Consider the following 24,546-nt stretch of genomic DNA (forward strand, 5'->3'; position numbering starts at 1 on the left):
GCTATCACATGAATGAATGAATGAATGTCATTTCTATTTTTTTCACCTGCTGAGAAAATGAGACATCCGTGACGTCACCCCCCCCCCTCCGCGCGCGAGCTTTCCCCATCGCCAAGCTCGCGCGTCCCGCAGCACAGACAAGTGGAAAGATGGCGGCCAGTTCTGGGGCTGCGAGCGGCCATGGAGCCCGCACCTCCACCGCCGCCTTGGAGACCTCTCTGGACCGGCGCTTCCAGGGAGTTTCCAACACCATGGAGTCGATACAGGGACTTTCGAGCTGGTGCATCGAAAACAAAAAGCACCACGGCCTGGTCGTGCGTTACTGGATGAAGTGGCTGAAGAAGTGTGAGTAGCCTGCTAGCTGGTGCTAGCGTGTAAGCTAGCTGGCGTCGGCTAATTCAAATGCGAACCTGCCTTGACCGAGTCGTCGCTTATTTGCGGTTTGCGGGGAAAACATGCGGAGACGCCGCGTTCGACGCACGGCGGCGGAAGTTCGACCCAGACGTCTGCGGGTTTTATTGTGAAATTGCTTCCCCGTTTGAGGCGGGAACGGCGGCGGTATCGTTGGTTTAAATTAGCCACTAATTCCAGTGGAGCTAGCGTTAGCATTGCACTGCTAGCGGCGGTTGCTGACACTTGTTTACAGCCGGGCCTCGCAGCGCTTACGCGGGATATAGCCTGGTCATTTTCGGGGTTTTTACTTACTATTTCCTTGCTTTTTTTTGTGCACAAAGCTCACGTTTCAACAGAAAAGGTTGTACAGTATTGACTAGGTGACAGCTTTTCATCGTTATCATGTTTTGTTTGGAACGATTTGAATGTATGAACAAGCCCGTACTGACGCAGTCGTCAACACGCACGGTCAATTGTTGATTTAGTCCTGAAATCAGTGTAAATTTAAAGTTTTCCCCCTCTTTTCAATATTATCATTATGATTATGATTATTATTATAATTAAAAATACTTTAATGAATTCGTCTTTCGGTTAAATGAGTTTATAGGTTTAAAAGGGCGAATGGTGGAGGGAGCTTCGATGTGGATGGAGCCACGATGTTTTATATATATATATATATATATATATATATATACACACACACACACACACACACACACGTATATCATATTTTCTAATTGCTGGGCCATGAGGAAATTCAAATTATTGTCTCTGAGTAAATCTTTAGAGTCCAGTGACTACATTTCATTTCTACAGAGTGGAGTTGTAATAGTACTCGTGATTTACAACTGCAACATATATATATTTATGTGTGTATGTGTACAGTTAGACATGAATATATTTTTTCAAATCTTTTGCAAGCATGCTCCAGTTCGTTGGCTTTAACATTGTGATACAGGAGAGGTAAGATCATTACCAGTGGTGACTCCTGGATAGTAAGATAGTGACACTGCTCTGTGTTGTAACAGCACATTGTTCGATGTGTGGGTGTGCAAATGCCCCTCATAGCCGTTTTACTGACGCTATATTTAGAGGACCATTTCGAGGTATTACTTTCCTTTTGTAACGTCCACTTCTCAGGTACTTCACTGCAGAATGCAGTATCTGCAGTACTTATAAACATAGAAGCTGTTCTATGAAGGTGAGGGTTGCAACCTGCAGGAAGGTCTCTGGTTCATTCCCTGGCCTTTCTGTGTAGAGTCTCCATGTTCTCCCTGTGTTTGCGTGGGGGTCCTCATGGTTGCTCCCACTGTCCAAGGTTCATTGGAGACCCTAAATGAATGGTTGTGCATCTCTGTGTGATGTGTAAAGGAAAGAGTAGATAGTCATATGTCTCTATATGACTCGTGAATGTTATCTGCCTCTGTATGTGGCCCTGTTTCAGAATGAACCCTGCCTCTCGCCCTGTCATGGTTGAGGATAGGCTTGCAGCCCACCGCGTCTCTGGCTGCAGAATAAGTTGTATAAATAATGAATGAATGAATGTTATACGAAACATCTGTAAGGTCATGTCTTAAAATGGTCTTCTTTTTTCTGGAATGATTCAGCATTCTGGCCACAGTGATTCAGAGATTTTTTAACATGGTCTTTCTTTTGTGACATCTTTAAAGTGGGTCATCCACAAGTTCCTAAATGGTACTTTGCTATGTTCCCCTGTTCTACAAGGTTCTCCCTGGCCTATATACATCCATGCACTTGTTGCACCTCAGTATTTGCAATTGACACGATCTTGCGACCGAACAGCGCTTGTCATCTTTTTTTTTGGCTGTCCCTGGCAGAGGCCCGCAGGAAATTATAAAGGAAAGTAAGCAGAGCAGAACACACACTGGTGGTCAAGCCCTGGCTCCCCGCCTGGCGCGGCCATTGTTGTGGCGACGGATCGCGATCTTGGAAAGTGGCCGCTCGGAGCTTTCAGTCTGTTTGGATCATCCGTCTGCTTCCATATTTGCGTTTTTAATCAGGGGAAGTCAGCCGCCTCTGCAGCCCCGGCTCTGATGTTTCCCAGATCGGATGCGCACCTTGAAGGGGGGACGCGCAGAAATCGGATATTTTCGTTTCGGTTACGAGCGTCGATCACGAGCGGGAACAAATCTGATTGGAGTTGTCTGTAGGGACAGATCGCGAATTTCCTGCCGGTGTGATTCCTGCCTTGTCTAAGCGACATGAACAAAGAGGAGGTCACACATGTCTTCACGACGCCTCGTGGATGAAACAACGCTTGTGGGAAAACAATAGTTGTATTATTCGGCTCTAGTCGGAGTCTGTTCCAGATTTTACCGGCTCTTTGGTTGCTGCTGCTTCAGCATCCGAGTGTTTACTCCTTTTATATGGGTTTATTAAAAACATATTTGTTTTTCATTCAAATGTAAGTGTTCTTGGATGAGGGAGCCCTGATCAATTGGTGACAGATGACAAATCAGAACCTGAGCTTCTTCAGAAGCATCTGCAAACTCCAGCTAAAACTGGAAAGTCACCGTTCAGACGTTTACCTCCCGCTTGGATTCGTCGTGCGACATGCCTGACATTGGTGGAACCCGGCGTCAGCCCCCCCCCCCCCCCCCCCCACCTCTGAAATGGCCGTCCAAAGCCGTGTCTTTCACTTTCATCTGGAGTTACCTCTCCTAATTTTCAGAAGCATTTTGGGTACTTCTCGAAAAGTGTTATAAACGGCGGTGTAGTGATTTCACCAAGTGCTCCCGAGTGGTTTTATTTATTTATCTCATAGTGAGTACATGTGGTACGTCAACAAGCCACGCAGCCGACGGAATGGGATTGTCAGATGGGTTCTCCCTCAGGAGCGCCAGGTGGAAAAAAATATGACTTGTACACGTGGGGGGATTAATGGCTATGAAGAATTAGTCCCACCTTGCCGTAAAACGAAACAAACAAACGGTAGGATCGGAAAAGTAATGTCAAGGTACGTGACCCTTGGTGTTGTTGGATGCAGGGTGTCAGATTTGTTATACCTGCATGGATGGTTGTTTGTACAGCTCAGGCACTGAATTGAACAAAAGCTTTACGTGCCGCCTGAATTGTGACTTAAATTGCAACGTGTAGGAAGTTTGATCACATTTTCGCGTCTAAAGCCGCTGCACTAGATAACTGTGCGACTTTGACTTACATTTTTACATTTTATTTTGCTGCCTTTTCACCAGTGTGTCGGTGCAGCTGCCACGTTGTTTGGTGCAAAGAATTGTCAAAAGTTAGTGCTGTGTCATGTGGTAACTTTACGGCGGATAGTCACTGACAGAAAAAGTGCTGTGTGCTGATTAAAATTAGTTTTGTTGTACCGCAGAACTTAAGGTGATACCGCATCCATGCACAACACCTCTGTTTCAAGTAAGCAACACCACTGATGATCTGTTTTTAGTTTACATTCATTTGCCACCACTGCTCTGCATCCAGGGGAGCCAGGTGAGGTGGCTTGGGCATTTGGTCAGGATGCCTCTTGGGCGCCTCCCTGCTGAGGTGTTCCAAAGCACATCTTTTTGGGAGTAGGCCCGCATGGTAGGCCCAGGACACGCTGGAGGGACTACGGCTCTTCAGTTGTTCGGCAGTCTTTCTCGAATGTGGAGTTCGTGGGGAAACTATCTTCGAAATGCTACCACAGAAGGACATAGTCTCATCTTGTAGCTTCGTTGCCACTCAGAGGCAAGTTGGGAACCCATGCCGAGAGGGTGTTGTCTCCGTCGCATTTGGTTCTGTGGAATCATCCAACAAAAAGCCGACAGATTCTTCCTCTTTGGTAACCTGCAGGAATTTAGCCCTCAGCATGGTGTGGTGCGGTTTGACCACGGAGTGGCTCTATTTGCGATTTCCAGACGAGCGATTAAAACGTCGTCGAAACCCCTCAGACAAATCCCTGCCTTTCCATTGCATTTACCGCCGAGGCACTTTGTGTACGTTGACGCAGGTGGATGTGGTACTTATCTGCCTCAGCGCTCTTCTAATTCATCGATTAACTCCATGCGGCAGTAATTACTGGTGAGCGTTTCCCAGCTGAACTAAATATGACTTTGGAAAGAGCCTCTGCACTTGTAATGCTATATTTTTGTACAAGATGCAAACTGACAAGGGGCTCGGCCACAGTGCCTCTGTTATTGCGCTTATCGTATTTTATTTTAATTTGTCAATTGATTTCATCTAAAACGAATGTTTCCCCTCGTTGTTCAGTTTAAAAGAATGAGTGACATTTGTTGTTGATGTGTGTGTGTGTGTCCTGTTGCACGATGGTGGGTTGCTCCTGGCTGCCGCACAACTGATTTAGAATCACGTTATGCTAACTGTTATTGTAGATCTGTTACCAAGGCCCACTCTGGGCCTGCGTCCATATTGTTTGTTTTTGTTCGGTTGTTATCAGATCAACGTGGCCATTTTGACATCCCCGCCTTTTTGTGTGGTCGCCACTCAAGCTGGACTTTTGCGGTTTGTTTCCCCGACGCCTGCCAGAACGCCGTCGTCGCTTCACCGCCGTGGCCAACTTGACCTTCCACAGCGAGCGAGACTTGAGGCTGGAAGGAAAGTCTTTGAGCTCTTCTAGGAGTTTCTTTCTTCTCCGGCCTGTTTTTTCTGGAAACCGAGGCAGGAAGTGCTTTCTGTCTTGGCTTTTAATTTTCCTGTCAGTTCGCCAGTTTCTTTCCGGTACCAATGTTGTAGTCCATTCCATCTCTGTAGTCCTTTACAAAATGCAGTGGTTAAAATACCTCGATCGAAGTATAATCACTGATTCTCAAGTCCTGTCTCATGCATCTGTGGCCACCAGATGGGCTTCAGCCCCCCAGTGTTGGGGGGGCCGTCCTGGCGGAGGCATGGTCACTGCCCATGGCAACTGCCACTTGGGAGGAGCAGGGCATGCTTTTTCTTGGTCTCAACTGATTTGGAGTACTGGAATTTTTCCTTTGTTTTATTTTTTACAAATGTTATTGCTGTTTGTGTCCCTTATCTTCAAGGTTCAGGTCTGCCGTTTAACGGCTTGGTTAATTTTGGAGCCGAGTTGACCCACTTTCATGGCCCCAGTGAGTTGTTGTTCTGTATACTGGTACTAGAGATGTAAGACAGCAGTGATTGATAATTAATCATCTGTCATGCGCATCTCCTCCGATGTGCGTCCGACACGATTCATCGATCAGGTGGTAACCGGTGAATTATTAACGTCGCCTCATCTTTAATAAGCTAACCTACTTTTCGATCTACATCCGGATATCAAGTCTGATGATCATGTAACACGCACGCACAATCCAGCACCGATCAATAATTTATTTATAGTCATTGATTGGCTTTAATAGTCGTGGCTGTGCATGCAAGCCTATAATAATTACTCCCACTAAACAATGTGTCCAGTTAATGCAAAGGACGCATGTATATATCGTGCAAAACATGTCTGATGGGTTGAACTGTGACGTCCCAATTGGCTCAAACGTAGGGGTGGCGTGACTGATAGTAGAGTGAAAATGAGTCAGCATTCGCAGGATGAACGACTCTGCTTTCCCGAAATTTGTTGGAATTTTGGGATGCAGGACGCGTATCAGCTTGTTGAGACTTCACGTCAATGTTTTTTTTTTCCTCTCCCCAATATTTCCTAAGGCGAGCTCAAACCGCAGGATTGTTCCACTTGAGCCAACTGGTTGGTGCGCTTGCTGGTGGGTTTTTGGTTGTGGTGTCTTGTTTGAAGATGTGAGACAAGGTTTTCTTCCTCTCCAGCTCGCTACATGCCCCCGCCCAAGCATGTTATGTGAGGAGTGATGCAAATCAGCCGCGAGAACGGTGTCCTGTTACAGCCAAGGAAAGCTTTGTGAACCGAGGTCGGGGGAGCTAAACTCGTACTGCCGTCTGGTCGAGAGCTGTATTTCTGAGTGGGACAGACTTATTCTTTGAAGAACTGTTCTTCTGTTTGACCATGCTCTCTTACCTGTCGCTCAGCTTTGGGGGCCCCCATGACTGGATACCTTCTCCTGCAGGTTGCCATAGGTGCTAACATGCTAGCTAGTCATGCCCGTTATCAAGAGCACTTGGTATGTTATGATGGTCCACGTGACCAGTCAGGGCCAAACCATGTTTGTCTGGCTGCGGTGATAAAGGTGTCATAAAAAGTTGGACGTTTGTTGGCCTGCCTGGCTTTTTGACTTCAAGACTGCAAGCTGGGTACAATGAGCAGTAAAGCGGTTTGGTTTGGAAACATCCTGCCTGTGTGTGTGATTCTGAGATTCATCCATTCATCATCCGTACAGTTTATCCTGCAATCAGGTCCAAAGTTGGAGCCCAGTTGTCCCTGGGCAAGAGGTGGAGTTCACCCTGCAGGTCACTGCAGGGTCACATACAGAAATGTTCAACCATTCACTCTTGCTACCCGTCGGAGACATAAAATAATACAGTCGCGTCTACAAACTTCATCTTATAGACATCCTACTTTTCACCCTCATTCACGCATCTGGAAAATTCAGCATCTCCAATGAACCTCCTGCATGTTTTGGGACCGTGGAAGGAACCCCTAGCAGATGTACATGGAGACTCCACACACCACCCTAAACACTAGCCACCCCCCAGTCATTGTCCACTCCAGGCTTCTGGATGTGTCGCAGCCAGAGAAGTAGCTTCCATCCTCGATTGTCCAGGGGCAGTTTGTCCCGGAAACACAGAGGTATTTCAGCACCTCTCTGGTTGGCTGCTCACTGCGACGCATCCACCTGAGGGATCGGCGACACCAGACAGCACAGCGGTTGTGTGACATCGCGGACAATGTTAAGCACAGGAGCAGATGGCGCCGGAGCAGCCGGCAGAAATCAAATCGAACGCGGGCCTGGTGTTTTTAAGTGGGCCATTGTGTCCCAAAGGTCATTGTGGACCGGAGAGCTCTGCAAGGAATGTCTTTTTTTTTTTTTTTTTTTTTTTTCTTTTCCGAAGGTGGCGTCAAAGTTGATGGCCTTTGTCTCTACCCTTATTCTATTAATAATATAAACACGGCAGAAAACAGATTGCCACACGGTGATTCTAAGGAAGAAATCCTATTTCCCTCCGTGAGCTAATGACCTCATCCATTCACGCCGGTGGGTTTTTGACAGATTTTTCACAAATCATCAGTCAACTATGTAAGGTCTGACCCTTCATTGCAAGACGGGTGCTGGTTCGATTCTGTTGACCTGTCGGGCTCCCTTTGGATCCTTCGGGTCTCTCAGGTTCTTCATCTCCTTCGACAGTCCAACAATCAACCAGCACGCCTCCCCCAAATGTTTGTCTACAATACGCACTGTAGAGAACGGATGAATGAATGTTTGAATTCTCCCCCCCCCCCCTCAGCTGACAGCAACCATCGCCTGAACCTCTTCTACCTGGCAAACGACGTGATCCAAAACTGCAAAAGAAAGAACGCCATCGTCTTTCGCACGGCCTTCGCAGACGTCCTCCCCAACGCCGCTCTGCTCATCAAGTGAGTAGAAACCCCACAATATTGAACCTGCGTCCATCTTTTCCTGCCAGCACTGACTTTTTCCCCTTTACCCGCCCTCCCAGAGACGGAAAGGTCCGCAAGTCGGTGGAGCGCATCTTCACAATATGGGCGGAGCGGAGCGTGTATCCCGAAGAGCTCATCAGCCAGCTGAAGTCCAACCTGAACAAGAAGGAGAAGGAGCGAGAGAGGCAGAAGGAAAAGGAAAAGGAGAAGGAGAAGGAGAAAGAGAAGGAGAAGGAGAAAGAGAAGGACAAAGAGCCGCCGGCCCCGAATGGTCTGTTTGACACCTAAATCCTCTTCCGCCCAAGTAGTACTACAACCCCCAAAAGTACTCGGCCTTTGGGGCATACCAATATTTGCAGATGCTGTTGCTGTTTTTCCTCCATCCTGAATGACTTTTTCATTCATTTTATTTCTTTTTTTTCTCAATTCTGTAGTTCCAGCCCACACCAAAGCTGCGCTCAAGTCAAAGATTGTGGCCGAGTTCACAGTAGGTCCCGTTACCCAGCCTCTTGTGTGTGTGTGTGTGTGTGTGTGTGTTCGGACTAAACAGTTTTCAAATTTTCTGGACGTAGCTGTTTCTGTAGTCAGGTGTTGGTGTCATCATCACCCTCTTTTGGCGTCTGTAGTTCAAAAGCTGCTATGGTATTTTTATTTGGCTGCATAAAAATAGTAACACCATTGCTGTGCACATCAAAAGTAGTGTCAACGTCGCTCTGACTGCATCTGAGGAACGTCTGCCGATTGCGATATGCCGGTAAATTCGGTGATAGCCACTCAAGTGGACTTTCTAGCCATGAGATTTTTGTCGTGAAACCCTTTCTTATCCAACTGGAGGACTTCAGGGTACTTCTGAGATGATGCCGCTTTCATGTAGTCCTTCTAACAACATACGTCCATGGTACTGGGGGGGAGGGTACTAAAGATGTATGTTGTTAGATGGCCATGACGTTCATTCCATGGCATGCCGAAATGAACCGGAGCTCGTAACAACACATGCATGTATTCGACTCCCATTCGGTATCATCCGTTCTCTGCAAGGCCAACGCACGATGGGAAGATGTGAAGCGAAAGGTTGTCAAATTTGATCCACCAGTCAGTCGACTTTTTCTGAAAACGTGTCCAAAAGCGTAGCGACTGTACCTTCTCGTCTCTCCTGTGTGCACCCCCCCCCCCCCCCTCCACAGCCCAACTCACTCATCGAACAGCTGGCGGCGTACAAGCGAGCGGTCGCCGAAGAAGAGTTCAGGGAGAAGCAGCTGGCGGCGCTGAGGGTGGACGTTTGCAGCACGGAGGCCCTCAAGAGGCTTAAAGGTCAGATGTCTATGGCGTCGTGGGGTTACCAGATGTGCTCGTCATGATTTTGCACTCAAAGTCGGCAGATGCGCGTCGGCGGCGTGAACCCGTCGGGCTGAAGATTTGATAAAAACGTTTATACGTAGCTTTGACGCCGTTTCTCTAAAGTGGACGTTTGTGGGGGAAAGTAGTACCTCTACTTGTACTCGAAAGTGTCGCACCAATACTTCCCCTGTCCATGTTTACTGGCACTTCAACGACAGGGCACTCTTTTGACCAGTGATTTTGACACAAATGAATCAGATACTTTAGAAGCCACACGCTGGTCCAAAAAGGGGAATCCGACCTTTAAATTTGCCGTTTAGACCTCCGGGTTCGTGCAAATGCCGATCATGATGGATGACTCAGGACCCTGAATTAAACTTTTAAATTGTCAATTAATTCTGTAAGTGATCGAACTGCGATCACACCCTGACCGTCCCGGTTTGGTGTGTCCCCCTCCTCCCCACCCCAGACAAGGCCGGGGGGAACAAGTTTGCCAAGGACTTTGAGGACGGCAGCCTGAAGCTGCAGGAGTTTGTGGGCTTCCTGGAGAAGGAGCTGAAGACGGGGCCCCCCCTGCTGGAAGCCTTGGGAAACGCAGACATTTTCTACGAGATGCAGTACAAGGAAGTCAAGATTGTGGCCAATGTGAGTTTTCAATATGAATTTTTACCCAAGCCAGATAAGTTTCCGACTCCGGTGAGATTATAAGGCTCTTTGGATTCTTATCTTTATTCCATCATGTGAATAATTTCTTCTTCCTCCGCTCAGGCCTACGATGCCTTTGCCAACCGCGTGGCCAGTCTCAAAAGGAAACTGGACTCCCTCAAGTCAACGTTACCGGGGCCCGAAGACTCGCCCGTGCCCTCGCCCTCCGAGGACGCCCCGTCCCCCACCGGCTCCGACTCGCCCTTCATGGGCCTCGCCGTCAGCCGGGCCCAGGTGGACCCGGAGCTGGACGGTAAGGCGATGGATGACGGAGAAACGGCCTGTGAAAACCGAGAGGCGGAGGACATGGACGTGTCTGACGAGGAGGCGTCCTCCACGGCAGGGGGTCAGTGGCTGCGAAGGGGGCCTTGTCGGGCCTTACTCGTCCTCATTCATGCCAACGCGCCGCTCTCTGCGTTGTTTGTCACGAGCAGATGACAAGAAAGAGGAAGCCGCTGCGGCGAAGACGAAGCCAGACGCGCCGGCGAAGCCTCCGACGACACCCACGAAAGCCTCCAGGGCCAATTCCACCCCCGCCGCCGTCGTCACCGCCCCGGTGACCCCCACCGCCGCCGCGTCCCCGAGTGCTCCGGCCACCCCCCTGGGAGTCAACATGGCCAAGGTGGACCTGGGGAAGATCAGCTCCATCCTGAGTTCTCTCACCGCTGCCATGAAGAATACAGGTTGGTGTGAATCTTTGTAGATGATGGTGTGATATTGATGCATAAATCCTCCAGGCTGGAAAGTATATCCGGATCCTTGAAGTAGCTCCTTACAAGAAAAACACATTTTTAAACTGAATATTTTTAATGTATTTTCATACAGCTGTGGAAAAAGCCCCGCCTCCCAACCGGAGTCCAGATTCAGTCCGCTGTATTATGATATTTATCGACCTAAAGTTTGAAGCGGGTTCATCTGATGCAGCGCTTCTCAATTATTTTCAATTCGGGCCCCCGTCCCTACTCTCCACTGTGACTATAAATGATAAAATTTGTCTATAAAATTGTTATAAGTATAAATTTTATCCTTATCAAAATTAAAGAAAACAAAAAAAGAAAGAAATATAGTTCAGCTTACAACAAAGAATTACTTTATGAACGTTGTTTTTAGTCTGCAACAGAAAAGATTTTAAGTGTTAGATTTCCTTGTCTCCCACTGTAGTCACAGTGAAGCCGATAAGCTTCGTCGTATTTCCTCGTCTTAGCTTTCGGGTGACTTTCTTTGGACTCATTATCTTCGTCTCTCTCCGCCTTTCTTTTCATCCCTGTTAAAAAAAAATTAATGTTTTCCCTTTAGGGTTCGTTTTACTGCACTAAATATCGCCTGCTCGGTGCAAAAAAAAAAAAAAAAAAAAAAAAAAACCTACACCAAACAGCCAATGCGCACACTCTGACAATGAGAGCGCCACTGCCAACCACTGTAGTGGATGTGCAATTACACTTTATTCAAGTGCGGCAAAAAAAAAAAAAAGCATGTTCCCCAGGGTCACTATTTGAGCAGGGCCGATCTAACGCCTGAAAGATAGAAAGGGAATGAGAAGGACTTTAGAATTCCGTGCCAGACGCTTATTTTCTTTACTGCGTACCTTGCATACGGGCTGGTGGCAGAGCTTTAGACATGAAGCCATTCATCCTCTTTTACACATCCTGGACATTCTGCCAGTCACTCTTCTTTGCACCGCACATAAAGACGTAGAACCATTCACTCTCTTGCAAGTGCAAGTATTCACCCTCTCTCCTACGCTTGAGGTACAGTTGTTTTACAAGGTGACAGCTGATTCTTTCACCCTCCAGCATTTGAATCTCACTTTGGATTTCTTGTCTACTCCCCCATCATGTCGGCTTTTTCAGCGGCCAGCCCCTCGCCACGGCCGTCTCCGGGGACGCCCACCGCCCCGTCCGGCCAGTCGGCGACCCCCAAGGCCAGCAACCCAAGCCCGGCGCTTGCCAGCATCCTGTCCCGTGTGGACATCACCCCGGAGGGGATCCTCAATGCCTTGTCCAAAACCAACACGCCAGGTAGCGGCGAGCACTCCCCCGGTACTTCCCCCGTACCGCCAATCGAGGCATCGTATGCACTCGCTCGTCACTGTGTTCGTGTCGTTGCAGGTTTGTCGTCCCTCCTCCAGAGCGTCACGAGCACCAACCCTACCCCTCCGACCAAAACCTCCCCCGAGACATCGGCGGCCAAAACCGCCGTGCCCCCCAAGCCCAAGCCGGCGCTGGGGAACAGCCTCAAGCGAGACGTACCCGTCAGAGCCAGGGCCTGGGAGAAGGAGAGGCAGCTCTCCCCTCCCCCTCCGCCGCCGCCCCCCCGCACCTCCGTCGCCTCCGCCTCCCCCCCCAGCCTCGAGTCCAAAATCAACAGCTTCCTGCAAGGCAACCCAGGCTTCAGCCTGGCGCTGGGCGACGTCAGCCCGGACGGCGTGGACGGCACGCCGGTGAGGGACGAGGCCGCCGCCACGCCCACCCAGGACGAGATGATGGACACGCCCGGGAGCATGCCCGAGTCGCTGGGCTCCTCCGGCGGCAACAATCTCTCGCCCACGGCGTACCGCAGCGACCCCTGGGACGCCGTGATCACCCCCTCCGGGAGCAACAGCGACGGAGACTTCCTGGGCTCCTCCTCCTCCTCCTCGTCGCGATACGGGGCGGTGAAGCGGAGCGGCGCCAAGCTGAAGGACAATGACATGGTGAACATGAGGAAGCAGGCGGCCTCCCCCGGCAACGAACTCATGAAGGGGAAGAAAGACGGACTGCACGGGCAGGTAAAGGTGATGGGGAGCTCCAGGGGCGACATGAGACTCTCTGCGGGCTCCCGCAAGGCGAGCGTCGGCTCCGAAGACAAGCGGGACGACAAGGTCAAAGGCGGAGACGGCAAGGACGGCCAGTACCACCGGATCGAGACTCTGGTGTCCCCATGCACTGAGGGGGCGCCCATCCAGACTCTGGGCTACTCCAACCAGCCCCTCACCGGCGAGCGAATCAAGACCGTAGAGAGCATCCGCGTGATTGGCCGAGGCTCTCGGCGCGGGGGAGGGGTCGGCGGCCGCCCGGGGGCGTCAATGTGGTACGAAGAGGAGGAGTACATGGAAGCCCAGCCTCCTTCGCCCCACACGGTGCCCCCTCCTCTAAACCTAGGCCAGGGAGGCACAGAGGACATGCCGCCCTCCATGCCTCCGCCTCTCCCGCACCTCCTGGCGCACCTCCACCCTCCCCCCTCCCACCCTCACTCGCACCCTCCCCCCCAGGGCCACTTCCAAATCCCCTACCACCCCGACGCCCTCCCCCCGCCGCACATCCACCAGCACCCGCCTCCCGCGTCCCCCTTCTTCGGCGCCCTACCCGCCATCCCCCGCCCGCCTCCCCCGCCCATGTCGCAGCGCCCGTCCCCCCCTCCCAACCTCCCGTCCCTGCCTCCCGCGGTCATGGTCGGCGGGGTCCTGGTCCACGTCGACCACCCCCTCGCCCACCCGCCTCCCGTCAGACCCGACGGCGTGGAGCGCGGGGGGCCCCGGGGGAACAAGGCGGCGCCCCCTCCGCTCATGTCGTCGTTACTGGGCGAGCCGCCGAAACTGGCCCGTCCCGGCACGGTTAAAGAGCCCTTCGTGCACCACCACGCCCCGCCCATTCATCGCCCGGGCGCCCCCGGCGTCCCCCCGCCGTTACTGGGCCGAGTGAAGGAACCCCTGAGCCTGTCCCTCCCGTCCCCGTCCCCCACATCCTCCGCGCCCTCCCCCTCCACACCGACCTCCTCCTCCTCCTCTGACGCCGCCCCCGCTCGCTCGCTAGCCCAATCCGGCGCCCCGCCTGTGCAGAACCCCCCCGCTAGCCCGCCGCAGTCCCGCAACCAACCCCCCAACCCCGTCCCCCTCCTCAACCTGCCCACGCCGCGGCCCCCCATGCTCTCGGGCCCGCTGAGGCCGCCGCCGCGAGGCCGGACGCCCTCCCGGCACTTTAACCAAGATTTCCCCGCAGGGAGGTTCCGCGGCGTCAAGCGCTCTGGCCCCCCCTTCACAGGCGGCCCCTTCCAAGCGCAGAAGAGACCCTTCCTACCCCCGCGCTACTGAGGCGGCTGCGACGGCGGCGACCCAAGAAACGCAACCACACACCTAGCCCCGAAGCCAGCGCAGTGTGTGTGTGTTTGCCCTGCTGGTATGAGCCTAGGTATCTTTTACTCTGTCAAATAGCTTGAATTAAATCGACCCCCCCACCTCCCTCTTGCCCCCGTGCGCGTGTGTGTGCGTGTGTGTGTGCGTGCGTGTGTGCGTGTGTGTGTTGCAATGTGGCGGAAGCGGCAACCCAGGAGGTGGGGGGGGCGAACACTGTACAGCGCAGCCACCATGTTACACAAGGCTTTAGCGTCATGTGACCTCCAAGCTACGCTTAGTTTTCCATAGCGCCTTACGTGCCGCACAAAATAATAATAAAAGGAAAAAAAAAAGTTTCAGTTGAAGTAGGGCCAGGAAATTAGAAAGCAACGCCCGTCTCGGTTGTCCTGTTTTAATTCTTCGGTTTTCCAGAGCGAGAGAGAGAGAGGGAGAGAGCGGAGGAAGGAAACCTGAACCTGTGTGATGTGACGAAAAGTAATCCTGTTTTATTTTCTCCTTTTTTTTTTTTTCTTGTTCCGTCTCCCTCCGACGTCCGGGTGCGCGCGGTGTTTCATCTCCATTTTGACGTGATGAGATATTTTTGTGTGTGTGTGTGTGTGTGCGTGTGTGTGTCTTGAAGGCTGACGCGGAAAACCTGTTGTAAATAACTCCGCTCTCTCCTGCTCCTTCCTCCTCCTCATCCTCCTTCTTCCTCCCACTGTGTATTTCTAAGCCTGTAAATATATAAAATGACTTGCGTTCATGCAGCTTTTTTTTTTTTTTTTTTTTAACCTCTCTAAACGTTGTTTTTCCATAAACGGTCCTGTCGGGGCTTCTGCCGTCTCACACTCGCATCTCAAGATTCATGTGGTTCTCTCTACAAGGCTAACGCCCTCTCCTTCTTAGCCGCCTGCTATCTAGGCCTGAATGAAATACTTGGTTCAAACTGGGGGGTTGGAGTTGGGAGTTGGGGGGTCTTCCTGCCTCGTTTTTAGACAGAACACCCCCACGTACACTTTTCATCATGCCTTTTCACCTTTTAGCCTGTAGACAGAAATGGTTGCAGCAAAGTTATTCTTTAAATATCCACCCCTGTCTATACTGTGTACCCTCCACCCCCATCCTTTGCTAATTCCATACCTTTGCCCTCTAGAGCCCCCAAAGTCCCTCTCAGAGCACGGTCTGACTAAACCGTGATTCGCCCCTCCCTCTCCTGCAGGATGTGCCGGCGTTTAGCACGAGGCTAATACAGTGTACCCGGCTAGCTAGGGGGGTTTTCTTTTTTCCTTTTAATTCCAGCTAAGAAAAAAAAAAAAAGAAGAAAAACAGCCTCACGTGTCTCCTGTGTTTATCTGATTGTGGAGTGTGCTTTTTTTTTTTTTTTTCCCTTAAAAAAAAAAAAAAACAAAAAAAAAACTAACAAAAAAAAACAAGACTCATTTACATGCTAATAGTCCCAATATACAGGTCACGGAGTGAGTTCCACTGTGAATCAAGAAGTTCATTATATTTCCTGTCTGAATTTCCGCACCTGTTGAGATTGCTCATGTTTGACTGAAATGTGAAGACTGTTGTCAACTGTAAAACTGTAGCCGTCTGTCGCAGAAAAGCCGCAAATGTTGAGATGTCACTGCAAACACACCACCTGACGTCACTTTTCCCCCCTGTAAATCTTCCTCTGTCCCACCCTCCTCCTCCTCCTCCTCCTCCTCCGACACACGGCGACTTTCTCTTACAACCGAGATTGAAGATGTGGCAAAAGCTGTGTGTGTTCGATGCGTTTAATTCCCTCTGGCCGCTTCTCGGGGCGTTTGGTTTTTTTCTCGCGCACACATACACACACTCACACACACTCACACACACACTGCAGCGAATATGTCACGGTGCATTTACTGTCGGTAAAACCCAATGGGTGGAATAATTGTTGGAAAAGTTTGTTTTGAATTTTTCTTACATTTATCTGGTCAATGTAACATGTTTGTTTTTATTTATTTTTTTGTAGGAATCACATAAGTTTGATTGCTTTAACTTGATTTGTGTGCCTTTTTCACACAATAGCGTTATCATTTGTTTAAAGTTTGGGGCTTTTTTATTGTATTTTCTTGTAGGTTCAAATTGCTCTTACTGCCACTCTTAGAATATCTTTTTGGTTATTTCTATTACCTTCACATTACTATACAACCCACATTGTGCTGAGGCTACATTCTTGCAGCTGGGCACTTGGTGGATAATCTCCACAGATTCAGTCCATATCAGATTAGCGCAAATGTCTCAACAGCAAGAGACACACTATTGTTAGGGTTCAGGTGTCAGAGCACCGACCTTACGGCAAAAAAGTTTCACTTGCACATCCTTCCATAAACTGGTTTATGAATTCAGCTAATGACTGGCAGTTGAACATAAATGGCATGATAATAATAACCTCCCTTTGAAGGCTGTGACGTATAGTTTGCGTGGGGAAGAAAAACAATTGATGTTATGCCAGACCCCAAATGTTTTTTTTTTTTGTGGCGTTATTTTTGCGGATTTCCAAATGTTTATAAACATATATACAGACATCATACATGCATGTGTGCATACGTGCAGGAGGGCGGCATGGCTACATATAGGCCTGAAGCGCCCCCATGTGGACGTTTGCTGCAACTGCAGCCTCCCCGTCCTCCTCCGAGGAAGAACGCCTCTCATTGGTCCAATTCACTTGGCTGTGTCATGCGCATAGATCAAGCGCGACAACCGGAAACCAGTCCTAGAAGTGAATGCACACATTTTTTTTTTTTTTTTTTTTTTTAAGTTTAAAATAGTGATCGCAGTGCTCACTTTAACATCCCGATGTGATTTTGGTTGTCAGTTTATCCGAAATAAACTATAAAGAGTTGGACACGTGATGCGCACTGCACATGCGCAGCTTAAACCCACTCGCGAGACCGAACGTGTGTACTTTTTTTTTCGGCTTGGATTCCGGCAACCCGGAAGCGCCCTCTGTGGACACTCGTCACAACGCAGAAATGTGTGTGATTGTTTTTTATACATTTTTTTTTTTGGGTGCTTTGATGCTGGTAACTTTTCAGCATCGAGGCTAATCGAGTCGTCGGGCCCCGTTCATCCCACCGCTGGCACTATTTTTTTTTTTCCACCGATCGCGCATGACGCGGCAGCGCAGGCCCGCTGACGTTACGCCACCCGCCTGCCCTTCGCGGTTCTTCTCGCTTTTTTTCAGTTCCCGGCGTTATGGCCGCTACCGGTCGGGGGTGACATCCGGAACACACGGCGGAGCGAACGCCGTAGAGGGAGCCGTACGTGTTTCCGACGAGAAGCCCTCTTCCTCCCTCCGATATGGCGGCGACGCGGTTGCTCCGTCCGCTCCTCCGTCGGCCGGCGGCGCTCCGCCCGCACAGGAGGTACAGCAAGGTGCGCTAGGCTAACAGGGAAGCTAGCTAGCTAGCGGCGGCTAAAGCTAGCAGGGAGGATGTTAGCGTGACTGACAGCCGCTGCTCGCGTCCTCTGTTGCGGCTGGAAAGGGGAACCACAACCGTAGTGCGCGGATATTTAAATTCCCGCTCCTTCAAAAGTTAGACACTTGAAAGGTTCCTTTCCGGTCTAGCGGACGCCGTGTGACACTTGTTTTTAGCTCGGGAAAAAGCGTTTAAAACAAATTTCTGACCTTGGGGATGATGATTGACAGCTCCATCTTTAATTGCTGTAACCTGCCTTATTCCCCTTTCTCTTATACATGTTTACGATTCTGTCTTATAAGTCAAAATTACGCTGTTTTTTTCTCTTTTCACCCCGGCTTCTTTCCTATTTATAAGTTTACTGCCACCACACTATAAATTGAAGATTCCAACATGAGGAACCTTGTCACGTTCTTCATCAATGTCAATCATGACATTATGGATCAATACACATCAGTTAGTTACCGATCAATTTAATGCAACAGCACATCTAAACTACCATGCGCATAAAGACCAGTGATGTTCTCACGCAACTTGGTCTTGGATTTGCGGTGCGATTATGCTTTTGGAGTGTTAAATCTGTAGCTGATATTACAAAGGAACAGTAAATTGAAATTTTAATGCATAAAGAAATAGTGTCAGCACTTAATATAGAATTCTCTCAATATCACTATGAAAATATTACTTCGTAGGCCTAATGAGTAAAAGTCAAGGGACTTTTAGTGTTGTTTAGTACTCTAGGTTCTGCATAAATTTACCATAATTCAAACTCTCTAGTAAGGAGATTACTAAAAAAAATGTGTCCATATATTCACAAACTCACACACACATATATATACACATATATATATATATATGTGTGTGTGGGTGTGTGTGTCTATGTACCAGTTTTAGTTATACACTAGTTAAAATTCAGGGGGCCACTGTCCTAGGAGCTGAAGCAAATCTAGTTTTATTTCATATTGGCCTCTGGGCTTATTTCTTTATTTCATAACTTAATTACACTTTCAAAGGATGTGTTTTTTATAAATTAATGAGCTCTTCCCACAGTGGTTTTACACATCTAAGAATCATAACAGGAGCCATGGCATTCCTCTTGGGTCGTGTAGTTTATGGGTACAGTGCAAGCACAGTGTGCAACCTCCCTTAGCTCGAATGAAATGAGCCGCCTCTGAGCGGGACCTGTGTGGTCTCGAGCGTCACGACCGATCCTCTAATCCCGAAATCTGTGGGAGCACAAGATCCAGGAAGTGGAGCGGGCCAAGCGGCCTCCCGCTGCCATGAGGGCGGAGATAGTGGCAGTGCGGGAGAGGGACGGCTTTGATGCTTTGCCAAGACCAAGAAACAAACACATTGATTTGTTGTCGTCGTTCGAGGACGTTTCAATTAGCAGGGTTAGCCTTATGTGTAAAATCAAGACGCTAAGCATCTAAACTAAGGAGTAGCTTCTGGAGGCCGAGTCAGCATCACTCAGAATCCCTGTATGAAAGCTATGTGTGTTCAACATCACTTACTTTAAAATACCTTTTCACTCATTCGCTCCTTTATCCTCTTCTCCTCGACTGCAGGCATCCCCCGCGCTATCTGAGCAACTACAAGTGTTTGAGTCTCTCGTGCAGAGAAAAGCCCGTGAGAGAAACGAGTCTGGGACGGCCGAAAAGCCGCTCAGCATCCAGTTGGCCAACGGACAGAGAGTGAGAGGAGCAGCAGGCGTCACAACGCCCCTGGCGGTGGCACAAAGTGTCCGGTGAGACCCCACCCACACATACACACACACACACACACACGCACGCAGCCCACAGAGGCATTGGACCCACCTGCGTGGGTTTTTCTGTGCAAGGTGAAGTGACCGCGCTGTGACGCCTCCTCCCACAGAGTGAAAGGCGCCCTGGTGGGGAAGGTGGACGGGGAGCTGTGGGAGCTCGGGCGGCCCCTGGAGGCGGACTGTGAACTGCAGCTTCTCGGCTTTGAGACGCCCGAGGGCAGACAGGTAGTCGCACTCCTTCACCTCCACATGACCTCAATCTAAAATGAAAATTCAAGTCCCAAAGAAAACTCAATGCTTCTTCTAATTGTCTTGATATAAGTGGATCATTTGATGTATTTTAGTGATCTAGTTCAAACTATCAGGTTTTCATTTTCGACCTCAGAGGTAAACGCCAAACGCCGTCAGGTTCTGTGCTATTGACTACTGGCTTCCATCTTGGGCTATTTGATAACCGTTATTTCATGTTTAAAATCAAGTCAGTGGTTTGAGAAAACAACGACAATAGAAACGGAATAAATAGCTTCACCTGAAAAACAATAAGTATTTAATTTGTATTTAAACTTTGCATTGTTATTGTGATTAGTGTGAAAGTCACCAGAGGTCAGTGGAGGTTGAGCTGTTTTGGTGCTTTAAAGTTTCAAAGATATTAGCATATTATTTTATCACCGTAGTCAACTTGGGACAGCAAAGCTCTCCGAACTCTACAGTTTGACTGGTTCCAGGAAATACCCTCCTCCAGGGGAAACTTCTAGTTTCGGGCTGTCAGGGACCACGGTAGGGACAGGTGCAACACAAGCATCTGTGACTCCACACTCAAAAGCCAACCACTGATGAAGAAGGGGAATACGACAGCAAAAACATGGAGGTGGAAGCTGCTTCAGCGTTCATGTTCTGCATTACTGGAATAGTGACCATGGATCAGATGGATTCCAGTATATTTATCTTCTCCCTGCACTCTCTTGCTGTGTGAAGAACCACGTTAGCCGTTAGCTAACTACAGACTAATTCTGGCCAAAATGTTGACGTTCCTCTCCGAGCCCTGGAAAGCCGACCGTGGGGGAGCAGGCCAGAAGGCCTCAGACTTTTTCGCTGCTCTGTTTCTCGTTGCCTCTTGTCCATTTTATTGCAAGAAAACAGCCGAGCAGCGACCACGTTAGTTTTTAAAATGGTGCTCCACAGTCCGCAAGAAGTATCTGGTGATGTGAAAACGCCCTGCCTTGGTGAGGAGCTAAGATGGTTCTAGGAGGTGAGGTCCGTCTGCTGTCCCAATGCACCAGGAAACCACCTTGTTCCTGCAAAGCTCCCATACTGGAAAGAGGCTGTTGTCACAGCACTGCAACTCATCCTCCTGCAACGCCCTGTGGCTATAATACGATACCAAGCATTTAACCCTATTGACCTTTGAGGGCCGGTAATGTCCGAGGAATGGAAACCTCCAAGCTTTGGCTCTTTTTGGAGCCCCCAGCCGGGTGGAGGGCATCTCGGGGATCATCTCCCGGGGCCACGGTTGTAGCTCCTGTCCTAACAGACGGGTGATCTCAGAAGTGTTGCATCAAAGCAGAGGAGCAAGAGAAGCTGCTGGACCCCAGAGGATTTATGACGTTCCTTATCTCTTCACGGCCCTTCAAGGGAGAGAGCATGAGGAACCTCCTGGGTAGATCTCCCAGAAATCAGTCCTCCATTTTCATTTTGTCCAGTAGACTTAAGTGCTGCCTGCCCCTTGTCCCCCATGTCTTCCTCCCAGGCGGCCTGGCGAACCGCGGCGTGCGTGCTGGGCGGGGTCCTGGAGAACGTGCTTGGGGCCACCATCTGCAGAGAAGGAGCCTCAGAGCTGGGGCTCTACTGTGACGCCGTGCTGCAGGACAGGTGAGGCGTGGCTGAGACTCGCCCCCGACGTTCATCATTTGACATTTGCACCGAACCGGAGGTGCTGTTTTGCGCCCTTACGCCTTGGTGAGAAGGTTCCAGGTACAAATTCGGTGGTTGACTGGGTTCTCCCTGTGTGCTGACGAGTTTTTGGGTCTGAAGACCCTCCAGAGGACCTGGAGAGAACCCAGTCAAGATAGATTTGAGGACACCTCTTTCATAACACTGTCTCTGACCCGACTCCGTCCTGGCCCGCAGCGCCGCCGTGTCCCTGGGTGATGTGGAGGAGCGATGCGAGCAGGCGTCGGCCCTCCGGCTTCCTCTCCGCGGGCTGCAGCTGGATGCGGAGGAGCTCCGACAGCTCTTCAGGGTCAGACACTCGCCTGGGTCAGGGTCGCAGCACACGCAGAAAGACAACAGGCCGTTATTTGCACTTCCAGCCCAAAAGGGAAAAGACAGGCCCAAGTGTAAACATGTGGAGTGTAAACAATGACTCCTAATAGTCAACGACTGCTGTAACAGCTGGTCACATTATGAGCCGCACAAAAAATAGCTGTTATCGTTATTGCTGCAGTATAGTTGCAGTAAAATGCGTTTTCCTTTCATACATTTTCACCAAATCTGTTCTTAAACTCATGAAACAAATATTCAGTTCAATATTCAACAAATACTGCAGTGAAATGCTTTTCTTTTCCCATCATTGAAAGTGCATTTTGCGCAAAATACCAACAAACCACTAAATACTCAAAGAGTTGCAATGAGCGATTAAAATCAACACGTCTCGGTTGCTTCACAAATGTTCCCAAACGTTTGTTTGCCGTTAGCATGACTCCGGCCGCCCCGCTGCTTCGCCCTTTCTGTCCCCGGGTTGTGAATGCATCATAGATTTGGGAAAAGTGAGATGTCTTACTCTGACCTACTTAAGATAGACTATTGATCCCTTGATGGGGAAATTCACTTGCCGCTGCAGGGTTACAGGGTAGAACAGTGTGCAAATAGTAATAACAGAAAGAATATGCATGTAAAGGATGTAAATACAAATAAAGAGACTCTGTACAACATGCACAATGTAATACAAAATATATAAACAAATGAAAGCAATGCCTTGGGCAGGGAGTGGCTATAGAAATAGCACGTGTAGAGAAGGAGATGTAGTTAGTAAGAATGAAATGATAAGTATTGTGTTCTGGAGAATGTAGAAATATAGATATTTCACTGATGGAAGAGGTAGGGTGAGATGGAGGTGGTGCAAGAAAATATTTTTGCGATGCCTGTAAGCAGCCTCAACACCGTGCTACATTTAAAGCAAGGTTTGGGTATTTGTGCGTTTGTTCGTGGGATACACTCAAGACATTTCAACTTGTAAATCAGTCATCTAATTAATTTTGCCACCGACTTTTTGTTGACTAGTCATTGCGTGGTTGTTTTCTTGATAATCTCCAAGCAGATAAGCGCTTTAAACTGAAGTGATGTACTTCACATCTCACACCGCTAGAGGGCAGTAAGCACCGATGAAACGTGCTGCCAGTCGCTGGATGAAGGCCCCGAGGAAGGGGGAATGCCCGCGCTGGAGTTTTACCCGTGATAAAAGTTTAAGGCGTGAACTGCAGCCACGCTGATTCACTGATTCGCCAATAGCCACATTAGCCTCGCCGCGTTGACAGCAGCTAATCAGCCATAGCTGCTTGGAAAGCGCCCCAGTCTTGTTTTCTTTCCATAGGCGGGGTCCACAAGAGTTCGCCGTATCGCCTGATAACCCGGCGGCCCGTGTCCCGGCGCCAGGGATTCAATGGCGGAACCGTGGATCTTAATCCCTGGAAAAGCCCTCTGAGGCCGGGCAGCAGTTTGACCCCTTTCGGTCATCGAATATTTTTTTTTTATATTTTTAATTTATTCTCAAGCAGTTTCACTGCATTGGAATCTGACAGCAGTAAAAAGCGAGTGACTCAGAAATGAGCTCAGCTCATTACAACACAATCATTCGGCTGAAAGCCCCCCCACCCCCCAAAAAAAAGGCAAGCATTCCCCCGGCCTTAACCGATCGATCACTGATAACGGGCCTGACACTGCCAATCACCTTTGACTGATTTATGGAAAGATATGTGACTCCAAAGCCCATTAGTTTGCGTTTCCTCCCATAGACCGCATATTTCCAGGAAGTAGACGGATCCGTCCGGGGGGCTTGAGGGCATTGCTGTGCGTGACTCCCCGTTCTGTTCTGTTGCAGAACAACAAGCTGAGGCTGCAGCTGGCCGAAGAGCAGGTGAAAGGCTCCTACATCAACGTCTACAGGCAGGTGTCCCGACACACACACACACACACACACAAACACACTATCTTGAATCGTGTCTGAGATGGGACCTGACAGGTATTTTGTTGTCTATCTCTGCACGGTGCTCAGGTGCGGAGACAGCATCGCGGTGTGTGACGGCCCCCTCCTCCCGCACACCGGCTTCCTCCGGGTCTTCAAGATGCTCCAGGTGTGTGTGTGTGTGTGTGTGTGTGTGTGTGTGTGTAATCACCGAAGCCTCGTAAAGCCGTCTCCATGCAGGTTTCAACGTTGTCTCTCTTCAAGCCTCTGCATATTTTTTACGGCCCGACCTCCCCTAAATGCCACCGTCTTTATGGCAGCTCCGTGATTGACAGCTCCGTCTGTCAGGAGCAGAACCAGGCTGGTGATATATTGTGCTAGAGAAGTCCAAAGAGAAGGACGCCGCGGCCAAAATACACCCGCATTTTGTTGACCTGTCCTGCCGGATTCCTGCTGCGCAGATGGAATTTTCCCCTTGGTTATTGATCCAGGCGTTGGGGAGGGGGTTGTTTCCGCACCGGGCTGTCACCGGGGCAGGCCGGGGGTCCACTAGAAAGCTCGGCGGCAGGATGTTGTGTTTGCACGAGGCCAGCTTCCTGTCGGAGGTCCTTACAAACACACGGCCATCCATCGGGCGCCCTGTCCCTCTCATTGGCCGCGTGTGCTTCCTCTTGTCTCTTTGTGCACGCCGTCCTCTCCGCTGCCCTGACGCCACACTCAAATCTCCTATCTGTCCTCCCGTGACCCCCCGCCACCCCCACCACAGCTGTCGCCCGTGACCCTGGCCGATCAGACTGAGTCATTTGGTTTGATGCGCCTCTTCGGGGTGGCCTTCCCTCAGGAGTCGGACAGGCAGCGATGGGAGCGGGAGCAGGAGGAGGCGCGCCGGAGGGACCACCGACGCATCGGCACGGTGAGGGTGAAATCTGGGGGCACCCGCACCCTTTCCACAGAGATCTGAGAAACAGCGCGCAGCCGGCGTTTAGTTTTAGAAGCCGCTAATCTAGAAGCGCCGCTGACCAATCACGTGGCCTGAATAGGAGTCGGGGCTCGTCACCCGGCAACCAGCAAAATAGACGGTCACTCTCCCAGCGTGTGATCGTCTAAATCTGACAG

General features: G+C 49.9%; 2 protein-coding genes across 5 annotated transcripts in view; both read left to right on the forward strand.

The window, feature by feature from the left end:
• Positions 1-47: 47 nt before the first annotated feature.
• Positions 48-19,190, forward strand: rprd2b (regulation of nuclear pre-mRNA domain containing 2b). 2 transcript variants are annotated; one of them, XM_086155538.1, is made up of 11 exons: positions 48-345; positions 7,747-7,876; positions 7,960-8,171; positions 8,335-8,387; positions 9,085-9,211; positions 9,708-9,883; positions 10,007-10,196; positions 10,378-10,626; positions 11,794-11,961; positions 12,052-14,097; positions 19,054-19,190. In XM_086155538.1, exons 1-10 carry the CDS (start codon positions 150-152, stop codon positions 14,010-14,012), a joined length of 3,462 nt encoding a protein of 1,153 aa, XP_086011664.1. In that variant the 5' UTR covers positions 48-149; the 3' UTR covers positions 14,013-14,097; positions 19,054-19,190. The 2 variants fall into 2 exon arrangements, with proteins under 2 accessions (XP_086011664.1, XP_086011663.1); XM_086155537.1 differs by having other exon boundaries at positions 49-345; positions 10,007-10,289.
• The window catches only part of tars2 (threonyl-tRNA synthetase 2, mitochondrial), a 15,848-nt gene continuing 5,423 nt past the window's right edge, over positions 14,122-24,546 (forward strand). The window contains exons 1-8 of one of the 3 annotated variants that reach the window (XM_086155539.1): positions 14,122-17,431; positions 19,054-19,232; positions 19,361-19,475; positions 20,998-21,119; positions 21,378-21,489; positions 23,347-23,411; positions 23,521-23,599; positions 24,197-24,343. In XM_086155539.1, the coding sequence (XP_086011665.1) occupies positions 17,177-17,431; positions 19,054-19,232; positions 19,361-19,475; positions 20,998-21,119; positions 21,378-21,489; positions 23,347-23,411; positions 23,521-23,599; positions 24,197-24,343 (1,074 nt within the window). In that variant the 5' untranslated portion in view covers positions 14,122-17,176. Of the gene's footprint in view, positions 17,442-19,053; positions 19,233-19,360; positions 19,476-20,997; positions 21,120-21,377; positions 21,490-23,346; positions 23,412-23,520; positions 23,600-24,196; positions 24,344-24,546 lie in introns of all 3 variants that reach the window. The other 2 variants (XM_086155540.1, XM_086155541.1) reach the window with 2 other exon arrangements.

The sequence above is a fragment of the Fistularia commersonii genome, chromosome 11, assembly GCF_037954325.1.
Source record: "Fistularia commersonii isolate RoL2024-O1a breed Wild chromosome 11, RoL_Fcom_v1.0, whole genome shotgun sequence".
Classification (NCBI taxonomy): domain Eukaryota; kingdom Metazoa; phylum Chordata; class Actinopteri; order Syngnathiformes; family Fistulariidae; genus Fistularia; species Fistularia commersonii.

What these genes read in the sequence shown, in the direction of transcription:
- rprd2b (XM_086155537.1), top strand. Translation starts at nt 150, where the DNA reads ATGGCGGCCAGTTCTGGGGCTGCGAGCGGCCATGGAGCCCGCACCTCC. An exon ending in GGCCCTCAAGAGGCTTAAAG is followed by an intron (nt 9,212 to 9,707) that starts GTCAGATGTCTA and finishes TCCCCACCCCAG; the next exon opens with ACAAGGCCGGGGGGAACAAG. An exon ending in GTCCAAAACCAACACGCCAG is followed by an intron (nt 11,962 to 12,051) that starts GTAGCGGCGAGC and finishes GTGTCGTTGCAG; the next exon opens with GTTTGTCGTCCCTCCTCCAG.